Source organism: Podarcis liolepis (assembly GCF_965112155.1).
Source record: "Podarcis liolepis genome assembly, chromosome: 17".
Classification (NCBI taxonomy): Eukaryota; Metazoa; Chordata; class Lepidosauria; order Squamata; family Lacertidae; genus Podarcis; species Podarcis liolepis.
This window is the reverse complement of record NC_139571.1, coordinates 38,180,705-38,201,382: the sequence shown is the minus strand read 5'-3', so window position 1 is coordinate 38,201,382 and position 20,678 is coordinate 38,180,705. Positions and strand designations below refer to the sequence as shown.

Genomic DNA, 20,678 nt, shown 5'->3' with positions numbered 1-20,678 from the left:
AGTATTCTGCTGTTGCTACACAGTTAGAGCATCTCCACTGTGAGAGGTTCACTTAAAGTTCAGTAATTAAGATTATTAATAATTACACTGATTTTTATTTATTATATGCAAATTAAATAATTAAATGAATAAAAATGGCTTGCTTTTTAAGCGAGCATTTGTTGATTTCAGGCGGGTTTCAATGTGGCTTACTTAGTTCTGTTGAGTGTGCCTCAACTATTTACTATTTGAATTGCTAATGTTTCTTAGAAACAGAAAGGGTACCTCTCACTAAATAGTAATTTTCCATAATATTGAGATGACTCGTAGATTTGCCAGTATATTCAGTAGGAAGCATATAATAAATAGTTCCATAATCAATAACTTCTTAAATATATTCTCAATAATCTATTTCTAAAACATTTCCTAGATTTGGTTGTTGATAGATAGATAGATAGATAGATAGATAGATAGATAGATAGATAATGGATTTCTCTGAAATTCTTGTCATCATTGGATTAACTCCCAAGAATCTGCCTAGTCACAAACCGAACTGTTTTTTAAAACACATTCCAATAACAAACAGCATGGTATTTTCTCTTTAAGAATCAATGAGATTCACTTATCTCCATTTACCTGCCAAGAATTTTGCTGACACAGCCATGGCTGACCCGTAGTTGCCTGGAAATGTCGCAGGGTCTGACACCTTGATGGGCAAGTTCCACAATCCTTTGGCGGACTACGTCAGGGAGTGGTCGACCATTCACAAAAACACCCCCTAACTGATTCACTCCTCCATGTCCTGAAACATATGGGGGGGAAACAAAAACAAAAACAAGCAGAGAGAAAAATACATCTTTGTGACTGTTTAGAAGATGCTTACATAAGGCCTGTTTCAGCTATAGATTCCCATCTACCATCAAGCACTGGGCAAATTCTTAAACAAGAGTTTCAGTTTCAGTTCACCATTTCTGAAATTATGGCTATGGTTTATTTGCTGAGAGGAGGAGGAACAATGTTATTTACTGAGACCTAATTTGACATTGATAGCAATTTTACACTTGTGTAACTCTAATTACTTCAATAATTACCCAGGATTATGTGGCATGAGAATCAGGCCTCTGATTTGCAAAACCATCTCTCAAAAGTTATTTTTAGGCCAATGCCTGAAATCATCAGGCAATGTAAAATCACTCATGATGCCTAACTGATAGGGTGGATATAAAGGCTGAAAATCCTTAGCACACTCACTTTTAAGTACCATTAAGCTCAATGAGACCTACTTTCCAGTAAACGTGCTTAGGATCAGGGGTCCTATCTCACATGGTTAGAAAAGAAGGCCCAAATATTTTCTCATAAGGGAAAAAATATGGGCAAATTTAGCAAAATTTATTCAAAGATGAAATTTGCCAAGCATTCACTTTTACTTTGAAAATCACAGTTTAATTATGTGTGTCCTCAAGATGTATGTATGTATGTATGTATGTATGTATGTATGTATGTATGTATGTATGTATAGTCAATAACTTCTAGCTGATAGGATGTAGAAGAGCCTCTATAAATATTAGGAGCCTACAGAGCCTGGCTCAGACAAACTAAATAGATTACTCTTTCTCTGTGTGTATTTTCACTACTCTCCTTTAGCAAGGTGAAACATCTATCTGTTGTGAAATGGTTCTCAACTAGATGAATAGCAGCTAACTGGGCAAAATCAATGAGCGCGAAATATAATGACATGTAGCTAACTGAGAAAATATAATTAACTCCCAAATTGTTAATCATGCAAACTACTTATAATAGAGAAATTGCAATGTTGAAAACAAATAATTGCAATAACCAGCATCATTGGCAACAACTGAGCAAAAGTAATAAGCTAATCTCTCTATTTACAGAGGACTTGAACTGTTCAGAATCAGTTGACAAGGCAAACCGTTTCTGTATTAAACAAACCAGTTACATATATAAAACACTTTTATTTTAAACCCAATAATTTCCCAGTTCATAAATTGCTGTCAAACTTTGGAGTATGTCAGAACATATGAAAAATCCACAATAACTACTTGGTTATTAAAGTAATTTGTGTCAACCAAGCACAGACTCTTACTGTAGCTACTCATTTTAAAAACTGAATCTTTTATTTTTCAGCTGACTAGTTATGACTAAATATGTTCTCCCTTAAAATGAAGTTAGGTGAATCCACTTTTTGCTTTCTTTGTTTTATTGGTGCCTTCATTTTGAGCTTTAAAATACTGTCTGGAGCAGGAAGGAAGGAAGGAAGGAGCTTTTTTTAAAAAAATTAAAGGGTTCAGCTGTTGAAAGAACATGGTTTTCAGTAATTATTTTTACCCCAGTGAATGTGCTTTAACAATATTAAACATTATTTAATAGAAATATTGTTCACTATGCTGGCTGCGTAAGAATCCTCAAAGATTACAAATTGCAAAGTCAAAATTAGGCAAAGGGACTGTGTACTTTTAGGTCTTGGTTAGCTATACATTTGGATGCAATCTCTATTGATTTAAAATCCTGGTTAATATTGCAGCAACCAGGAAAGGGGTCAGATTTATCAGTTAACATAGACAGCCGTATATCCCCACTCTTAGAAGTTATGTAGTGTAGAGTAGTTCCAGCTTCCCAGCTGAAACAGATAAGTATGCTGAAAGAAAATGAAACCCAGCTGAAATTAACAAACTTGGGAGTACCTGGACTAGTTAGGCAAGGGCAAAGAAGGAAGCACTGTAGTCTCCCAAGTGAACAAAGTTGCAACCAGGTGACTACTGTTACTGTAATATCCAAATATAAGGACGATTTATGAGAGGAAAAGAAGGCAGAGACAGAAAAAGAGTGGGGATAACAGAGGGGAGAATTCCCTCGCATCCTAGTGTATAAAGGTTCACTAAGAAGGCTATGGAACATTTTAATTCTAATAATCCAGACTATTGCTCCTGGATGTGCCATGATGTTTGAAGGTTTAAGCAGCCCAACAGTGCACATGACTGGAGCTAAATCAAACAATTGATATTCCACCTTTGTAAAAGGTTTGCAGGGGTGAGATAGTTATCACATTTCCTGAATTACGGACCTTGAGTGTATATAATGCTTGGTCCTTATGGAGGGTGGGGTGGGTTAAGGAAATAAACTAAGGAGCTCAATGCTAATGGATAGTAAAAATGAGTTAGGAAGTTTAAATAAGTGGATGTTTTAGGAAAACTAACAGACAAAGACACACACACATACAATAGACACAGACAGGGGCACATGATTTTCTGCTTCCAAAAATATTACCTTCTTCCCCACCCACAATGGCCAATTTCAAACCTAAAGCCTTTTGGTTTTCATCCAGTACAAAATGAAGGGGAGTAAGAAGGCAGTCAGAGTTTCCATTCCAAAGCTATATGGACTGAGGAGAATGCCAGGAAAAGGATCCTTTCCTACCCAAGGCCTGGATGGGTTGTTTGCTGTTAATCCTGACCGACCTGCACTCTCTTCCTTGGTGGGCTGGATCTGCAGTTGTCCCGTGACACCAAAGTGCAAGCTGGGCTAAGGAAACGACGCACAAGTCATTCCTGAGTCTCTTGCTGGCAGTTAAAGGGGACTACGGATTTATGTCGGTCATCTTACTAGCCGGGGAAAATTTATGGGACGGAAAGGGAATAACTAGTTTAAATGAAAAGAAAACGATCCACCCGTGGGGAAGCTGCAGTGTGTGCCTTCCTTATTATCAGGCAGAAATTCTCTATTATCAGATAGAAGTTATCGGTGTTTCAATTTACTTAAATAATAAAAAGCACTAATTCAGAAAGGTAAAGCGAGCTGATGAGACCTTCGTTGCTTCAAGGATCAGCCAAGCACATTAAAACACTCGAGATACAGAAAGATCAGGTAGTTCTTTCTCAGAATGCAAGTTAACTCAGCTCTTATAAGATATTGTTGGTTGTTCTGCCCAGTATAAGATTCCTTGTCTTCTTGGGATAATTGGTCTGCCCAGGAGAAATCAGGTTGCAGATATTTAGTAAGGCTGGACCGACAAATGTCGACTATAGAATTAGCTACTCGAAAAACTTCCACAAGGAAGCTGGGTGCGTCTGTGTGTATGAGAGTGTGTGATGCTATGTGCCGGTGTCGCAAGTTCGGCATGAATCTTTCTCATTTTCTGCCCATGTGTTTGTCGGTGATCAGTATTAGATATCTGCATACAAAACAGGCTGAATTAAGTATATGTACCCGTGGCTAAATGTATTGCTATACAGCTGTGCCTGCGTGTCACGCAGCTGTTTTTATTTATTTAACTGATCGTATTTTTATTCCATGCTTCCTTCAGGGACGATAGAAGATAGATATAGATAGATAGATAGATAGATAGATAGATAGATAGATAGATAGATAGATAGATAGATAGATAGATATAGACAGATAGATTCCTAAACCGCCAAGAAAAGTAGAAAAAAATCTGTACATATGCATACAATGAGTCAGTCCGCCTGTTTGGATACAAAGTTTTACAAGACTGATGAATCGCCAACGCTGGTTCCTGACTAAAGTGTAGCATGACAGATAACAGGTTATGTGGGGCGAGGGGGTGCAAGCACGCGCATCCAATGGGAGAAAACTCATTAGCAATCAATAAACAAACATCTAATACACTATCTATTTCAGTTTCACTGTCACTTGGTTTTTGGTTTTTTAAGGAACCGGTAAGAACACTCATACAGGCCTAGATGGGGCGTTTTGAAATTCATGTTTTTTTCTCTTTGGCTATTGCACATGATTTTATTTTGGCACGTCCAAGACTTAACTGTCTCCGGCATTATCTGGTCCAGTTGGTTATCTGGTCCATTGAAGGGGGGTTCATTTTGATCATATGCAGAGCCTGATTTGTAGTCCATCCTCAAAAGTATCCCTTATGTTGATCAACTATTACCTACACACACCTAATAATTGCTTTAATTCCGAATAATTTATTCTCTTAATTTTCATTTTCTCAACGCACTCCAGCCTTCCTATACACACTATAGAGAACAAGGCTTATTATATATTGCAGATGGGGTGGCAAATATTGGTGCAACTGAGATTTTTTGCTTGGGAGCTCTCCATAATTTGAACGAGCCATCACAGAGGACGTCAGTTGAAACCCCCAGGTGCCCTTTCTTCCGTCTGCAAAACCTGACTGTGTTTCAGTGTGCCTTTACACGTAAACTAACTGTTGGCGTCGGCAGCGAATGACGGAATAGTGAGTTAAAAGAGAAAAAAACTTTATATGGAAGGAAGCGGCAGCCAAGAGAAGAAGAAAAAGTTTTCTTCATATATGAAGCTCGGAGAGATTGTCCAGTTTTAATCTCCTCGTTAACCAGAAGTAACTGAAAGGTCTCTTCCCCCAAGCCTGCCCAGCTCTATCATGCTAATTGAAAAGTCAGGTCAGCTCAAGCTAATGCAGCGAGTATGCGAAACGTGCGATTTAAAACTCCGGCTATCAACTAGTTTCATCTATGTAGAAAATATGCAGAGTGAATTATGGGTGAGGATGCGAACTACCATAAAGGAACAGAGAGGGGGAGTCGGAGAAACGACAAGGTTGTATGCAGGCAGGCAGGCAGGCTCACTCCTCCCTGGTTGTCTGTCCACCTACAAAGGTCTGCCCCCCCCCCAAGATGCTGCTGCAATGTAGCACGGGGCGTGAAGGTTTTCTCCTGCCTGTGTGTTTTGACCCTGGTGATGGTTAACGTGAGAAAACGCGTGTTCCCTCCCACCCACCCGGGACCAAAACATATATCGAGGCTGTTATAAAGACCTCCACTAGCAGCGACCAGATTTGTCCGGGGATTTTGGTGCCTTTTTTGGGCACGGCTTTCGAGCCGTTTCCGTGTTTATATTTCCAGGGAGTTCCCTCATTGAAGAGAATGCTAATCTAGCGCCCACTGCTGCCATGGTTCGAAGCGAACCTAAAACAGGTTCCTGGGAAACAGATTCTTCTAGTACTACGGATTTCTTTATAATCAAAGGCTGTGTCTGGTTTAGAAGGCGATTCTTCTGGATGGGCAGGGGAGGAAACTGCGAGGGCTTTTTTCCCTTCTGCGCATTTGAACGGAAGTTTCGGCGCCTCCTGCAGAACAAAATACGTTTCCTGACAGAAAGGAGCGCGCTGGTGTTAATGTCCAGTAAAGATATCAGTCACATTTCCCACCCGCTACTTTGGGAAAGGAGAGCAACAACGGGCTTCTTTTTGACGGCGCAACTTTAAAATAATAAGATCGAGAAGGGACTGGGGTGGTGGCGAAGTATAAGACGCTGGGTGAGGGTCCTATCCCCCGCCCCCTCCACTCTCTCTTTTTCGCGTTTGTTTTCCTTCTTAAATTCCTGAAGAAGTTATCGATTTATCATTATTTAGGTTAATGGAGGAAACCCCTAGTCCCCTGGTAGCTTCCACGCATATGCGCGCGCTCTCGCTCTCTCTTCAAATTAGCACAAAGGCAACTCCAGGAGAGAGGGGGGAAGAGGGGGGGGAGAAAAGAGAAGACCCCTTTTGATGTTCGTATTTTAAAGCCTCTCTCCACCGATGCAGGGCTGAGCGGGCGCGCATCAGTAGCCTTAACCTTTCCAGACAATTTCAGCTCTGGAGGTTGTGCTCCTCTACCACTTTTCTCTGTAGGTGACGGCTCTTGTATACTTTCCAAGCGAATCTGCAGCCTGCCTGCCCTGCGTTGTGCTTTCTGCATGCATCCAATGATCTAGTATGAAATTGTTTTATTGGGGAGGGAATGGATGAATAGATAGATAGATCACATCCATCTCGCCGCCGGATGGATGGATGGATGAATAGATAGATAGATCATATGGATCCCCCCCCTTTTTTTTCTAGAAAAGAAAATCCGTCTTGGCTAAAAAGCCCTTGTGCATAAGGGAAATGCGATTAGTTCTACCCTATATTTCCTTGAAATCTCTGGATCTAATCCGGCGTTTAACTCACCATGAGAGAAGATGTCATTTCACATAACATTGTGTTAATGGATAAATCTCCTCTAGCCCTCTCAAGCACAACAAATCTCGAGCAAACACATTACACACGACCTGCTAACTTAAACAGCCAACTTCCAATATTTAAGGCCTTTTTAAACATCCTGTCTTATTCAGTCGTCACATATTTGCCTTTTTAAAATAATTTTTCAAGGGAGAACGAATCCTTATACTGCATTTTAAAACTGCTGGTCATTTTTATTTCTAAAACTTGTGTTAAGAAAACATTGCCAACAATATACTACAGACAAAACTTTTTTTATTTTGGGGTGGGGGCGTGTGACTCTTAAATCCAAGTTTGTATTTTATATACGGAAGGAGTTTTTATTTAGAAAGGCGTTAAAATAATCTGGTGGTCGCTGTCGTTGTAATTATATTTTCTTCTTAGGCGTTTTCTCCCTCCCATGCATAACTGCAGAATAAACAGGGAAGGGGGAAGTCAAGTAGGGCTACCCTGAACTTTGAAAAAGACACACAAAGACAGAGAGAAAGTAAGACACACAAAAACAGAAGTGGATGGAGGAAAGGGGGGAAACATAGTTTAAAAAATAATAATGAAAACCCTGCTTGTGGAAGGTTCCTATAGGTTAAAAAAAATACTGTAAGGATACAATCCTATGCACGCTTACCTGAAAGTAAGCCCTATGGAACTCAGTGAGGCTTATTTCTGAGTAGACATGCATAGGAACACCCTGCTGGGTAGATTCGTTGTGCAAAAGTAAGCAATTTAGAAATCAGTGCTGCGAGTAAATGCATTTAGGATAGATAGGGATGCTTGTTATATTAGAAGCTGCTCTTTTGCTCAGGCTCTGGCTTTCGTTTCCTGGTCTAACAGCACTTAATCTGCGTTGGATACAAAGGCAAGGCTACTCTCTGCTGAGTTTATTATTATTATTATTATTATTATTATTATTATTATTATTATTATTATTATTATTATTAAAAAGTGGTGGTGATTATAATTATGGTGACGATGCTTTAACAGAACACAACCCAGTCGAAGAGAACCTGTTCTTAAGTTCCCCAGCGCTGGAAGGAGGAGTTAGAGCACATGCTTCAAACCCTCCCCCTGAAATCACTTGGACTTCGAGAAGGTTTCGCTCTGGCTGGATCGTGTCCTAAAGCAAAAGGGAGGACGCTTTCCATTCATCCCCTACATACTGTGGCCCAGGACGTGTGTTTGTGCATAGAGAGGAGGAGGATGTCCGTGTGGCTCTTTTGTTTTGTTTTGCTTTAACTCCTCTGAAACCACAAAGGGAACAAGCCGGACAGAGGAGGCTGCCAGCCGGGCAAGCGCCCCGCTCGCTCGCTCTCTCCTGCTCTGCCCTCGTCCGCTCCCGGCTGCCAAGAGCAGGTCAAATACCGCCGTCGTGCCTCCCTAGCAATGCCCAAAGGCATCCCCGGCCCCGCAGCCCGTTCCTCCTTCCCTCCCAGTTAAACCAATAAGCTCGGGGCAGCTCCATCCTTCGACGCCAGAGGAAGAGGGACCGGGAGAGACGGAGAGAAAGGGAACCAGCCGCCGCTACTTACTATGCATCGCTGCAAACGGGTCGTGCTTACAGTGTATTTCCATCTGGGCAGCCGATCCACGGAGCTCGAGGCTTTCGTTTTGCTTTGCTTTCAGATCCCCTTAAGCTAAACTCCCTGGGATCACTTTTTTGTTTTGTTTTGTCTGGGGCGAGGGGGGCGAGTTTGTTTGTTTTTTTTCGAGTGGAAAGGTCAAGCAGAGGGTCGCTGGCCGTGAGGTCGATCGGCTACAAATCGGAAACAAAAACACCCCGCGCCACTTCCCAAAGGCAAGAAGATCCCCCTCGGAGCCCGGAGCCCAAGAAGCACGGCGATCCTCGCGGAAGTTATTCCTCGGCAGCGGAAGGGGCTTGGGGGGGCCCTTCCCCCTCCCCGCCCCCCGCGTCCCCCTGGCCAGGCTCGGCCGCCTCCGGGCTCCGACCAGGCTCGGGCTTGCGCGGCGGAGGAAGCCTTATTTCTCCCACCTCCAGGAGCAAAAAGCCATCAATCCCGTCCGGTGCTTCAGAAGGGAAAAAAAGAAAGGGGGGAAATGAAGCTGAAGAGGAGCTGGGGGGGGGGGGGAAGAGTCTCCACACAGGCAGCGCTTCTTCAAGTCCGAGGTCGTCCAAGGCAGAGGCAGAGAGGCGGGCAGGGGCGGCTCAGCTGCCAAGATCCACGGGGGCTACTTTTCAACGGACATCTCCTGTCTTTTTCCCCACGGCGACGAAGGCAAGGGCTACCTCAGGGGGCGGGAAGTGACCCGGGTCAGTCTTTTGTCTGAGGCGAGCGGGTCCCCCTCCGTCGTCGTCGTCGTCCTCCTCCTCCGTCTCCTCAGCCGGCAAGCCAAGCTGGAGGTCTCCGCTCCGGCGACGGCTCTGAGGCGACGGCTTCTTTCGCAGCGAGGGCGCGAAGGCGACGGACAGGTGTCTCGCTCGGCGGGCGTCCCAAGTCCTGAGGAGAACCGCGCGGCGTCGAGCGGCGGAGGAGGAAAGAAGTCCCTTCTCCGCTCTTCTCCTCTGGTTTCCCCCGCCGGGCGGGCGCGAGCGACGACCTCCGTCGGCCGGGCGCCCTCAGAGCCCGCGAAGTTGGCGGGAAGTTGGGCTTGGAGAGGCGCCAGAGGAGGTGAGGAGAAAGCAGCGGCGGTGGCGGCGGCGGCTGGAGCCTGCCAGCGGCATCCCCGCCGCGCGACGAGGAGAGGGAGCGAGCGAGAGAGGGAAGGCGGGAGGGAGCGAGGGAGGCGGCGTTTTGCTCGCGGCGCGCTTGGCCACCTCACGCGCCCACTTCCGCGCGCGCTGAAAGTTTGCCGCGCTCCTCGGGCGCCCGGCGTCGCGGCTCTCCCATGGCCAAGCGCGCGCGTGCGCTCTCCCGCCTCGGGCTGCGGAGGGAGCTTCCCTCTCTCTCGCGAAGGGAGCCGGCTCTAGTTGCGCGCCTGTGTGTGTGTGCGCGTGTGTGTCTCCACCTGGCCAGCTCTCGCGGGAGGGTCCCCTCACCCACCCACTCCGCGCGCGCGCACTCGCGCTCTCTCTCGCTCTCTCTCTCTCCCTCACACACACACACCTGGGCGCTCAAGCTCCAGGCGCCTCAGGAAATCTCTCCTCAGGAGCGCCTCCTCGGCCGGCCGGCCGTCGCAGTCGTGCGCCTCTCTGGCTCGCTCTCCCTCAGCGGAGAAGCGCGCTTCTCGGCCAGAGCAGCTTTCAGGACCCAGTTTCGTGTGGACAGCGGCTGCGGGGGGCTGCAGCCTCTGCTGGGAGCCCGAGGCGGGCGGGCGGGGGGGGGGAGGGAAGGAGGCAAGGGAGGGCAAGCGCTGCCGGCCGCTGCCGCCGGGCCGGCCCGTCACTCAGCTCGCCGAGCGCCAATCAGAAAAGTAAAGTTACGGCCCTGCGCGCATTGGCTGCGGGGCTTGGGAGCTCCGAGGGGAGGGGGGCGGCGGGGGAGGAGGCGCCTGATTAGCCAGCGGCGGAGCAATCAGCGAGGGCGGCGGGCGGAGCCCCGCGGGGGAGGCGGATTCATTGACAAACTGGAGGGGATGGCGGGCTGGGGTGTGTGTGTGTGTGTGTTTGCGCGCCCCGAGCTACTGTGGGTCTGGAAGAAACAAGAGGGCTGATGCAGTGGCGTAGCGTGGGGGGTGCAGGGGGGCCCGGCCGCACCGGGCACAACATCTGGGGGGGTTAGGGTTAAGGGGCGCAAATCCACGGGTTAGGGGGCGCAAATTACTTGCCTTTCCCCGGGTGCTGACAACCCACGCTACGCCACTGGGCTGATGAAGGCAACTGCGGGGGTGATAGTGCCGGGGTGCGTGTATCAATCAGTAAAGCCCCTCGTAGCCGGACTATATGCAGAAGTCCTGCCCTCAGTGAGGGCTTACGCTCAAGTAAACGCCTTTAGGATTGCAGCCCGTGGAACCCGACCCTCGAAAGTAAATCCCGCTGAATGCAAGAGATTCCGTGAAACCCGAAGCGGTGCATATAAGATTGCTGCTCGCGAGGCCGGGCGCGCAAACACACACACACACACACACAAACACACACGAGCTTTTGTTTCGTTCTTCTTTTCTCCAGCAAAAGTGAAATCTCTAGCAAAATGCCGGAGCCGTCACACGCGCGGAAGCCGAGAGTGGGGTCAATGGGGGCTTTGATGTGTTTCTGAGCTGGGCGGGAGTTGAACTTGGGGTTGCGAAGGGTCTCGACGGGCCTGATCAAAACACAATATGGGAGAGGTGGGAGAGAAAGGGAGGGTGGCCTGCTCATTAAGGCCAGGCAGTGGGCCTGTGCATTTCATTTGTCCCTTTCCTTCCTGTCCCCATTATTCAAGGCTTGTCCTTTTTGTGCGGGAGAAGAAACCTTCCGCCCCGGCTCCCCAACATTGAAAGCTTCCGTTTCCTGGTTCAGTTGTGGAAGTGTGTGATTTTGTGTATATGTGTGTGTGTGTGTGTGTGTGTGTGTGTGAGAGAGAGAGAGAGAGAGAGAGAGAGAAGTGTATCTAAAAATGTTTGCTTACATTTGTAAGCCTCTGAAAGGTTTGTTTTCCCCCTTGCTAGCTGCCACGTCGAGCCATTATTTTCAGGAGGTGAAGATTGGCTATCTCAGATTAATCACCGCAGACGGGGCTTCACTCTCCGCCCTGCATCAAGATGTTTCTCTACGGAGTCTCTTTATGCGTTCAGACGTCAGTCCTCAGGTGTCGTCACGTAGGAAGCTGATGCGCGCTGCATGTGTGAACCAGGCCTTAGAAAATGTCCCTGTACTTCCTCCTGCCCTGGCATTTGTGTATAAGAATGTGTTCTGACTGAAAGTATTGCCTGTGTACGAACGTGTGTCTATGCCTGCAATCCTGTGCGCAAGGTGTGAGACTTGCAGGATTGCGTTGCGTGTAGTTGAACCCGCGAGAGAGAGCTAAATATATACTTATCCGTTTTGACACGTGTGTGAGAGAGAGCGAGCGAGAGCGAGAGAGAGAGAATGAACTATAGGAGCCAATTCCTAGGGGCTGAGAGGTCTTCGCCCCCCCCCCCATAAAATATTTGAGGGGGCAGGGACGGGTCCCTCCCAGGTTGATGGGCATTGCCATTCAAATAGTGTGCGTGCATGTGATCGATTATGCGGGGCGGGGCTTACCTGCTCCCCCCCCCTTTTATTCAAGTAGGTACCCCTGGAATAAGAGCACACTTACATGTGTGTTGGAGAATGAATTGTGTTTTGTGTCGCCCCTTTCTTTGAGCTGGGAGAGGGAGAGCATCAGCCAAGCATCTGCAAACCTCTCTCAGCTCCAGCCCTGTGTTCCTTCGGTCCCCATAGAGGGAGCCTCGAGAACATCCTCCCGAGGCGCGGAGAATGGAGCGGGGTGTGTGGGGAGGAGCTGGGACACTGGTGCTCGGGGAAAGGAATTTGTTTCCTTTCATCAGAGGTTAGGAAAGTTCGTTCCCTTTTGAGGGAGGGTCTTGGGTTCGCCTGGAGACGCCGCTGCCCGCCCGTAATTCCAAGCGCGTCTCCTTCCGTCTCACCACCTGCCAAGTCCGACCTCATCGATTTTGCCATTGAACTCCCATCAACAGCCGGGGAAACCCGTCTCGCAAGAGGCCTCAGGGCTGCCCTAGCCACTGACACGGGCGGTTGAGGCGGAGGACGCGATCCACTCGTGCCCTGCGCGCAACGAAAGGCCTCGACTAGTCGCCCAGTCCTGAACTTGTTCCCTCTCCAGTAGCAAACGAGTCCCACATGTCACGGTCTGCATTTTAGTAAAACCCCATTAAGACGGGTGTGTGAACATTTTAAGTCTGTTTTTTTAAAAACAAAAAACCCTATTGCGATTGTTTTTAAAACTGTCGCTACACACAGAGAGATAAATATATAAAATCAGAGTGCTCCCTTTTATAAAGCGGGCTTCAAAATGAGAGAAGCGAGATAAGGATCATTAAATATAGGGAGCAACCGCTCGTTCGCTCGTCTCTTTGGCTTTAGAAATAGCACATGACTCGCCGCCCTAAAGTGACTCGATACGGTCTCTTTTCGCCTGCTTTATTCAGAATTCATGAAATGTACAGTTATTACCGGATATGGTTTCATATGCATGGCAGAACTAAGTAACTATGCTCTTTGTCATTCTACTTTGTGGGGAAAATAACAAAATAAAAACGCGAGGACTGGATCCCCGTGCATTGTCGGTAATATTTTGAAAATATTCCTATGTGCATAGAAATACAGGCGCGCGCCTCTGAAGCCGGGAACAACGCACAGCCCTGTTAAGTTATATCGTTAAGGGGTTAAGACTTACTGAAACCCCAAATAAGAAATAAAATGAATTACTTCTGCATGAACATCGTTAGGATCCGAATGCACCGCCGAAGTTCCACAGAAATTAATGAATGAGACTCGCTTCCAAGTGCAAGTGTTTCGCAGTAAGCTACAGACAAATGGCGACAGCGCCTGATTTTATGCCTGGATATGTGTGAACACACATTCAGACCCACATTTGTTCTGCTGTCCTGTATTTACTGTAATATAATAGGCATAACAGTGTCTGCACCTAAAACATTGTGGTACACGTGATGGAAAACACACAGAGCAATATTGGTCATATGACTCAAGGTGTCATATGACGTGCTTGCGCCTATACAACCTTCATGGCCTTCTATATGTGAATATGCTTATGTCTTGTATAACTGCCATTTTATATTTCCCCTGTTTTTACATAGTATACACCCGTACACGCTCAAGATAGCATAGCATTATCACTGAGATGTAATATAAGTTTTTGTATCAATGGGCGTTTGCACCTAATTAAAGCATCGTAAATGCACACTTAGCAGTGTCCTGCGTTTAGTTGAATACATCATTGCACTCGTTTCTGCTACAGAAGCGCAGGTGAATATTTGCGGCCGCAGGCACAGTCACTCCCAGATTGCACGCCAAAAAACCAGTAAGTATCGTTTTACGTCGATACGACCCATCCTTGGAATAAGAAGGAAAAAACCCATTGACTCTAACAGAGCTGGATCTGAATGCCTCTTGCTCAGCTGCAGTCATGTCTGGGAGTTCCTTTAAAAATAAAAATAAAACCCACACCGTCCTTCCAGGATGCCTCTCTTTCTACAGCTGCGCTTAACAGTGTGGCGATTTCGAAAGGGTTCCTTCAGCAAAGAAACACAGGCTACATTTCTGTGCCTGTCTGAACAAAGAGTTGTTACTAAAGCGTACAATTCACACTATGTCTTGACACACAAAAATGTAACGCACACACCTAGCAAAGACGGAAGCAAAAAGGATCACTGAAAAACCCTGTGTGAAATGTGGACAGCAAGGCCCCCAAATTGTGTGCACGCTTCCCCACCATGCAGAGGTGCTCCTCCATCTATAGGTTGGCCTATTGAACATGGCGCTCTTGATATCTCGGGTTGCTGTGACCGAGCAGTGTTGTGCGCGAGGAGGCCTGAGGGCAGACCTTTTTGTGCGCAGCGACATGAGAAGCTATTAAAGCTTTTGCTCCTTTTTCTCAAGCGGATCTCAAGCGTCGAGAGCTCCACACTTAGCGAAAAGCGGCAGCAAAGGTCACGAGGCTTTGGCAGAAAGGGACATTCCCAGCAAAGATGCTGCTGCTTCTCCGCCGGCCGGTCCACCCAATGCAAGAATGGGAAAAAACAGCCCAATTTTCCCAGTTAGCGAGGATGAGCGCGAGAACCTTGCGCGTCCCACCACTATGAGCCCGCCTGGCAAGGATCTAGGGGTGTTGTTTGCGAGGCGGTGGGGAAATTCACTCCTAACGCGAGGCCTTCGAAAGTAGGCCCTGTTCCCCCCCTCTCTTTCCAGAGTACTTCCAGAATTAATCGCCCCAAGGTGCGCGCAAAGATCGATAGCTGAGGGAGGTCGAGGGCGCACCAAGCTGCGATCCTAATCGTCCTGATCGGGAAGCGAATTTCGCGGAAATCGTAAGAGGCGAGTGGCCCCGGGGAGACGCTGAAGTGCCGACGAATTAGAGCCCATAGGGAGAAGGGTAGGGGGACGAAAGAGGGCGGTGTCAGAAGCCAAAGTTGGCTTATGTGAAGGACAGAACTTCCTCTTGCGAGGCGTCACAAGTGTGGCTTCTTCTTGGCCCCTTGATGCCAGTGGAAAACAGGACACACGCACACACGCCTATCTCTCTTTCTGATGGTCATCCATCCGTCCTCAAGCATCCCCAAGAATGATCAGACTGACAAGAGCTGCTCGAAAAGGTATGCAGATTTAGAGGGTCGACTGGAAGACAGCGAAGATCCTAAGCGCTTCTATTCAGAAGTTCCCAGGTTGCTCTTTAGGACTGCAGCTTAAAATGGTGATAGTGAGAGGACTGCATTTTTTAACACTTTCCCATAAGATTAACCCCGCCCCGCCCCAATGGATAAAGACTTAGTTTAACTCACCAGTCCTCGGGTGCTGTTGCTGTTTTTGTTTATGTGGGGACAGGGGTCAACAAAACCATCACCCACCCACCCCTCACCTGCAGTTTGAAGCCCAGAATCCGTCCATAGAATTATCAGTAAATGCCACAAGGTCCATTAATATTATGGTGGTGCCCGGATTAATACTAGCAGCAAAAATGGTACTAAAACAGTTTAAATCTTAGGCCATTCAGATTCACTGTCCTTAACCACTGCCAATAACCTGTTTCCCCTCCATTGTGCTGGGAACGGTCTGTGTGTTTTGAAAAGAGTGGCGGAGTTTGTGTGTGCGTAAAGTTCAGAGATGGCTTTGTAGTCCTTAAACCAATTCTTGCTTATTTGTTTTCGATGGATGTCAGCGGGAGAGGCAAAGCGCCCAGTCCATGGTTAAGACCACAGTTCTGGATGGGCAGGGTAGGAAATGGGGGAGCTGGTGCTCTGGGTGTTTGCTTTTATGTTTGCAGAGTGTCCCTCTCTCCAGAAGAAGCACAAGCCAAAGACAATTTTTAGACAAACTCCACACCCCACTGGTCTGGGTAGGTGTTGTCTCTGAGTAAAGATAGCATATAGGAGTTTGCTCCCTTTTGAGGGAAGCTCTTGGGTTCTCCTGGAGTATATGGGAGTTCTATTTCTGATTTTTGTGGTACTGGTGGAGTGTGAGGGGGTATCTTTTGGAGGGATGGATAGGACTCATAGGAAAGATCTGCTTTTGAACCTATCTGAAAGGTCTGACTCCTAGGCATTTACAAACCAAGCTGCATGTTTTTAAAGAGCTTTTCTGGTGGCTGAAGGTAAACCTAAGGAATAATCACATATGGTCTGAAACACAAGAAAGACAATTGTTTAAATAGCCCTCCAACTGTGTGTTTTATCAGGGGTGGGCTTTTCTCACATGCAGCTTTGACTAATTATTTGTTTATTTGATCTTATGGTTCATTCATAGCGTAAGCCCAGGGATGTCATTTAGAGAGGCACACACACACCCCACCTCAAATTTAAGGCCACTTGGCTGTCCTTACAAATCACTTATATTTCAGGTAAATTGACTCACTGGGCTTCTACTGTGGTTACATTAAATGGGCCTATACCCTATGGCAAAGCCACAGATCTGTTGACTTAAACAAAAGGAGTGTGGCTGATATACTGATATTATGAGACATTTTAAAATTCACCAAAAAAATTGTCTTAATTTTTTTTTTCATTTCAACTATTGGGACTTACTTCTGAGCAGAAGTATTTAATGTTTTCAATATTGAATATAATATAATATCAAATAGCCAGTGTTTGGTTCTTGCAGGGCAGAGTATGTTTGGCGGGATTATCAGAGGGAGCACGGCTCAGAGGCCTGCTCTTGGATAAACTAACCGCCAGAAACAATTTTCTTCAGATCATTGGCATGTTGCTTTTATACCTCATGTTAGCACACAGTTCATCTGTCTGAAATGCAGGGTGCTATCCTGTGCTCCTTAAATGTTGCCACTGAATCTGCTCCTTCTCTCTCTCTCTCTCTCTCTCTCTCTCTCTCACACACACACACACACACACACAGTGTGAATGAAATCTAAAATGACACTCCTAGTTAGATCTAAAGCTCAGAGAACCATGTTTTTAAATAACAACAACAGAGGGTGAAGGGCACTTTTACAAAGGAAAGGAAACGTCTCAGAATGTGATCTTTCAGCTCCATAGTAACCCCAAACCGCATTTGTCAAGGACCTTGAGAGGAGACACCCACTATAAGAGTGAGTTCCTCTAGGCCTCTTTCCGCTGCAAAATCACTTCTGATACCCTTTCCACAAAACACAGTCAAATGGTATTCTTAAGTTCAAGTGTGCTTTCGTTGTGAGTGGGATATGAACCAGGCTGTGAATTTTCAACGTGTATTCATTTGCAAGGAACTTTAGGTGAGGAAGAGGGAGAGAAAATGAAACAACACAAAGATTTCTCAGGGCACAGAGACCAGTGTCTCGGTTTTCTTTTCTTTCCCTCTTCCCCCACCCCCTTTCCCAGCTCAACAGCCTTTGAAGATGGTTCCCTTTTGTATTCAAGCTTGGACACTTTCTTCCGGTCATTGATGAACGCCTCTCCCCATACAAACTTGCTGCACCCATATGCTCTCACCAGAGTCAATGCTAACCATTTCATATTACCCTCCACTCCATGTCAGCGCCTTGCTGGAATTTTCAGCAAGCTGTATGTGCATCAGTTCTCAAATCTGTCTCTTTTTCCTGAAGAAAACATGGGGTTGACTTCTGTCCAGACTGAGAGTGACTTTTTAGAGTATGTTTATGTCTGATTATTTCTAAAGCTAAGCCTTACCATGGACTATTTAATTTTGCTCTCACAGCCCATGTCCTGCATAAGGAAGGCCAACAACAGCCTTAGGCATTTCGAATCCTCACTTTGCTGTTATAACAGAATGTTCTTGGACATTAATTAAAAATAACAGTTTATTCAGCAAGGAAAGGGAATGACTACATTCAAGGTTCTGCTTTGAATCAGTTGAGTTCAGCGACATTAGGCCACCACCCACAAAACAGCTGATCAAAAACACATTGGATTTAAGTCCATTGTTAAGTTAATTTAGGCTGCAATCCTGTGCACATTCATTTGATAATTTTGCTCTGGAATAGGCACACAGAGGATTGCATCATTCAGGGGTGCCAATTTGAATAAAATATTGGGGGACTCACATAAGCCCTGCCCTGCACAATCAATCAGAAATGTGGCGCGCACACCATTTGAATGTAACCGCCTATCAACTTTGGGGGGGCCCAGCCCCCTCAAATATTTTATTATGGGGGCCAAAGGGACCTCAGCCCCTAGAAGTTGGTTCCTATGGAGCTGTTAGTGGTTTTTAATCACTTCTAAAGGGATTCTGCAGCCTGTTTTCACACATTACAGAGTCACATACCTGTTTTCTACTGAGTGTACAATTAGCAGGAAGTCACAGCCAATACCTGTGTGGTATCAGTGTTTTCAAAATCTGTATGAGTTCTTTTCAGTACAGTGGTACCTTGGGTTAAGTACTTAATTCGTTCTGGAGGTCCGTTCTTAGCCTGAAACTGTTCTTAACCTGAAGACCACTTTAGCTAATGGGACTCCCGCTGCCGCTGTGCGATTTCTGTTCTCACCCTGAAGCAACGTTCTTAACCCGAGGTAATATTTCTAGGTTAGTGGAGTCTGTAACCTGAAGCGTATGTAACCCGAGGTACCACTGTATATGCTTTACTTAGGTAGAAAAGCCACTTAGGTGTATGTATGTGAAGTAAGAAAGTACTTCTTCATGCAGTGCATAGTTAAAGCTATGGAATTCACTTTCACAAGATGTGATGGCACCAACTTGGATGGGTTTGAAAGATGGTTATATAAATTCAAGGAGGAAAAGGTTATCAATCAATAGCTACTAGCCCTGATGGGTATGTTCTACCTCCACTGTCAGAGGGAATATACCCCATTCACACAGAAACAGAAGCACTCACACACCTCTCCATACCAGTTGCTGGGAATAACGGGTTGGGAAAGTGCTTTGTGCTCAGGTCCTGCTTACCACAGACATCTGGCTAGCCACTGTGAGAACAAGGCATTAGACCGGAGAGGCGACTGGCCTCAGTGGGCTCTTAAATATAAAGAGGTGCATTTCAAAACACCAAAATCCTTGTTACAATGTCGCCTATCAAATCCCATCAACACCCCTGGACTCCAGCCTCCCACTGCAGCAGCCAGCTTTATCTGACCTCAATGGCTAGCAATTCACTCCCACCCAAGGGCTCTTGCTCAGTTGGCTTGCAAATAGAGCCTTCCAGCTCTGCCTCTCCACATTCCCAGGGTTGTAAACCTGGAGTCCTCTCTCTAGGCCTTTCCTCCCAAAATATCCACTTGGGGAACAAGTCCCTTGTGCCAGTTCTAACAATGTCTCGGATCTAAAAAGAAGCCCACCCAATCCTCCTTGTGATGGTGGGCAACTCACTGCTGCAGCCTTATGGAACTAGCAGCAGGGGGAGTTCCAGTCTGGCAAACCTTTGTTTACCCTGGTTGCACATTCCTCACAACAAAGTTTTTGGATGGAGTCCTCTCTCCACCTAGGTGGCCTCCTACCTGCAAGGTCCTGGGGTTTGGTGCTTACCTGGTATTGCTTAGACTTGGCCATAGAAGAGTGTGTGAGTGTGTTTGCGAGAGAGGGAGGAAGGGAGAGATGTGTCCTCCGTTTTGCCTCACTCGCTGATTTCAATGGGAACAGTGACACTCCAATCCTAAATACATTTACTTGGAAACAAAATCCCATTGATTCCCACTGAACTTCCTAGACCTGCAGTGCTATGCACAATTTTCTAGAAGTAAGCTTCATCTGAACACAATGAGATTTATCTCTGAGTGAACACTTGTAGGATTGCACTGTATGTGTATCATGTTTAAAGGTAAAGGTACCCCTGCCCATTAGGTCCAGTCGCGGATGACTCTGGGGTTGTGCGCTCATCTCGCTCTATTGGCCGAGGGAGCCTGCGTTTGTCGGCAGACAGTTTTTCCGGGTCATGTGGCCAGCATGACTAAGCTGGATACAAATAATTCCAAACTCCATTTCTTTTCCTTCTCCACTCCTATGCTGTGTTCATGCATGTTAACTGGTCAGGTTCAAACCTCTTTAATGGAAATGACTCTCAATCAAGGTTCTTTGTAGGGGCAAAAGGAGTAATATATTCCAAGGATCCTCATAACATTATAAGCCACCAGGTTCCAGGCACCGGTTTGGCCTGATGTTTCAGATTCAGCCAGAGGGTACCCTTAAAAGAACCTCAGTGATGGCGATCAGAAATGCAAACGTCAATCAGAAATCGGTTGTAGGTGTAAGTGGGGGGAATGGGGGGTCAAATACACTCTCTCCTTTAATTTTCAAAGCAGGTGCAGGAAAATTTACAAGGGCAAAGCCCTGATAGACTTAGCTCTAAGATGGGGATAGCCAAGGGAGGGGAAGGGAGGGGCAGCTGTCCCCCTAAATCAATAAAAAAAAATACAGAGCACACTGAGGTTCTGCCCCCCCCCCAACAAAAGGCCTGCCCCACTCCAAAAAAATCCTGGCTACGCTCATGTGCAGCCCAATTCCATACAAGCTTATTCGGGAGAAAGTCAAGATAGCCTACATCCTTGGAGGAAAAACACACACACAGTTCTGAATGCAAACACCCAAGCGCAATATATACACGCATGGCACCTTCATGACTACAGTATGAAGGGGTGACACCCGTATGTCAATGAGCCACCCCAGATCAAAAAA

At 46.4% G+C, this 20,678-nt stretch overlaps 1 protein-coding gene across 5 annotated transcripts in view; it reads right to left on the bottom strand.

Moving 5' to 3' along the window:
- PAX5 (paired box 5) overlaps positions 1 to 20,678 on the bottom strand; it is a 260,888-nt gene that overhangs the window by 196,098 nt on the left and 44,112 nt on the right. For 4 of the 5 annotated variants that reach the window (XM_083481891.1, XM_083481892.1, XM_083481888.1 and 1 more), the window contains one exon: positions 616 to 781. Coding sequence is in view for 3 of the 5 variants with exons in the window: in XM_083481888.1 (XP_083338014.1) it covers positions 616 to 781 (166 nt within the window). In the remaining 2 variants the exon portion in view is untranslated. Of the gene's footprint in view, positions 1 to 615; positions 782 to 8,520; positions 8,543 to 20,678 lie in introns of those variants that run through there. The other variant, XM_083481889.1, reaches the window with a different exon arrangement.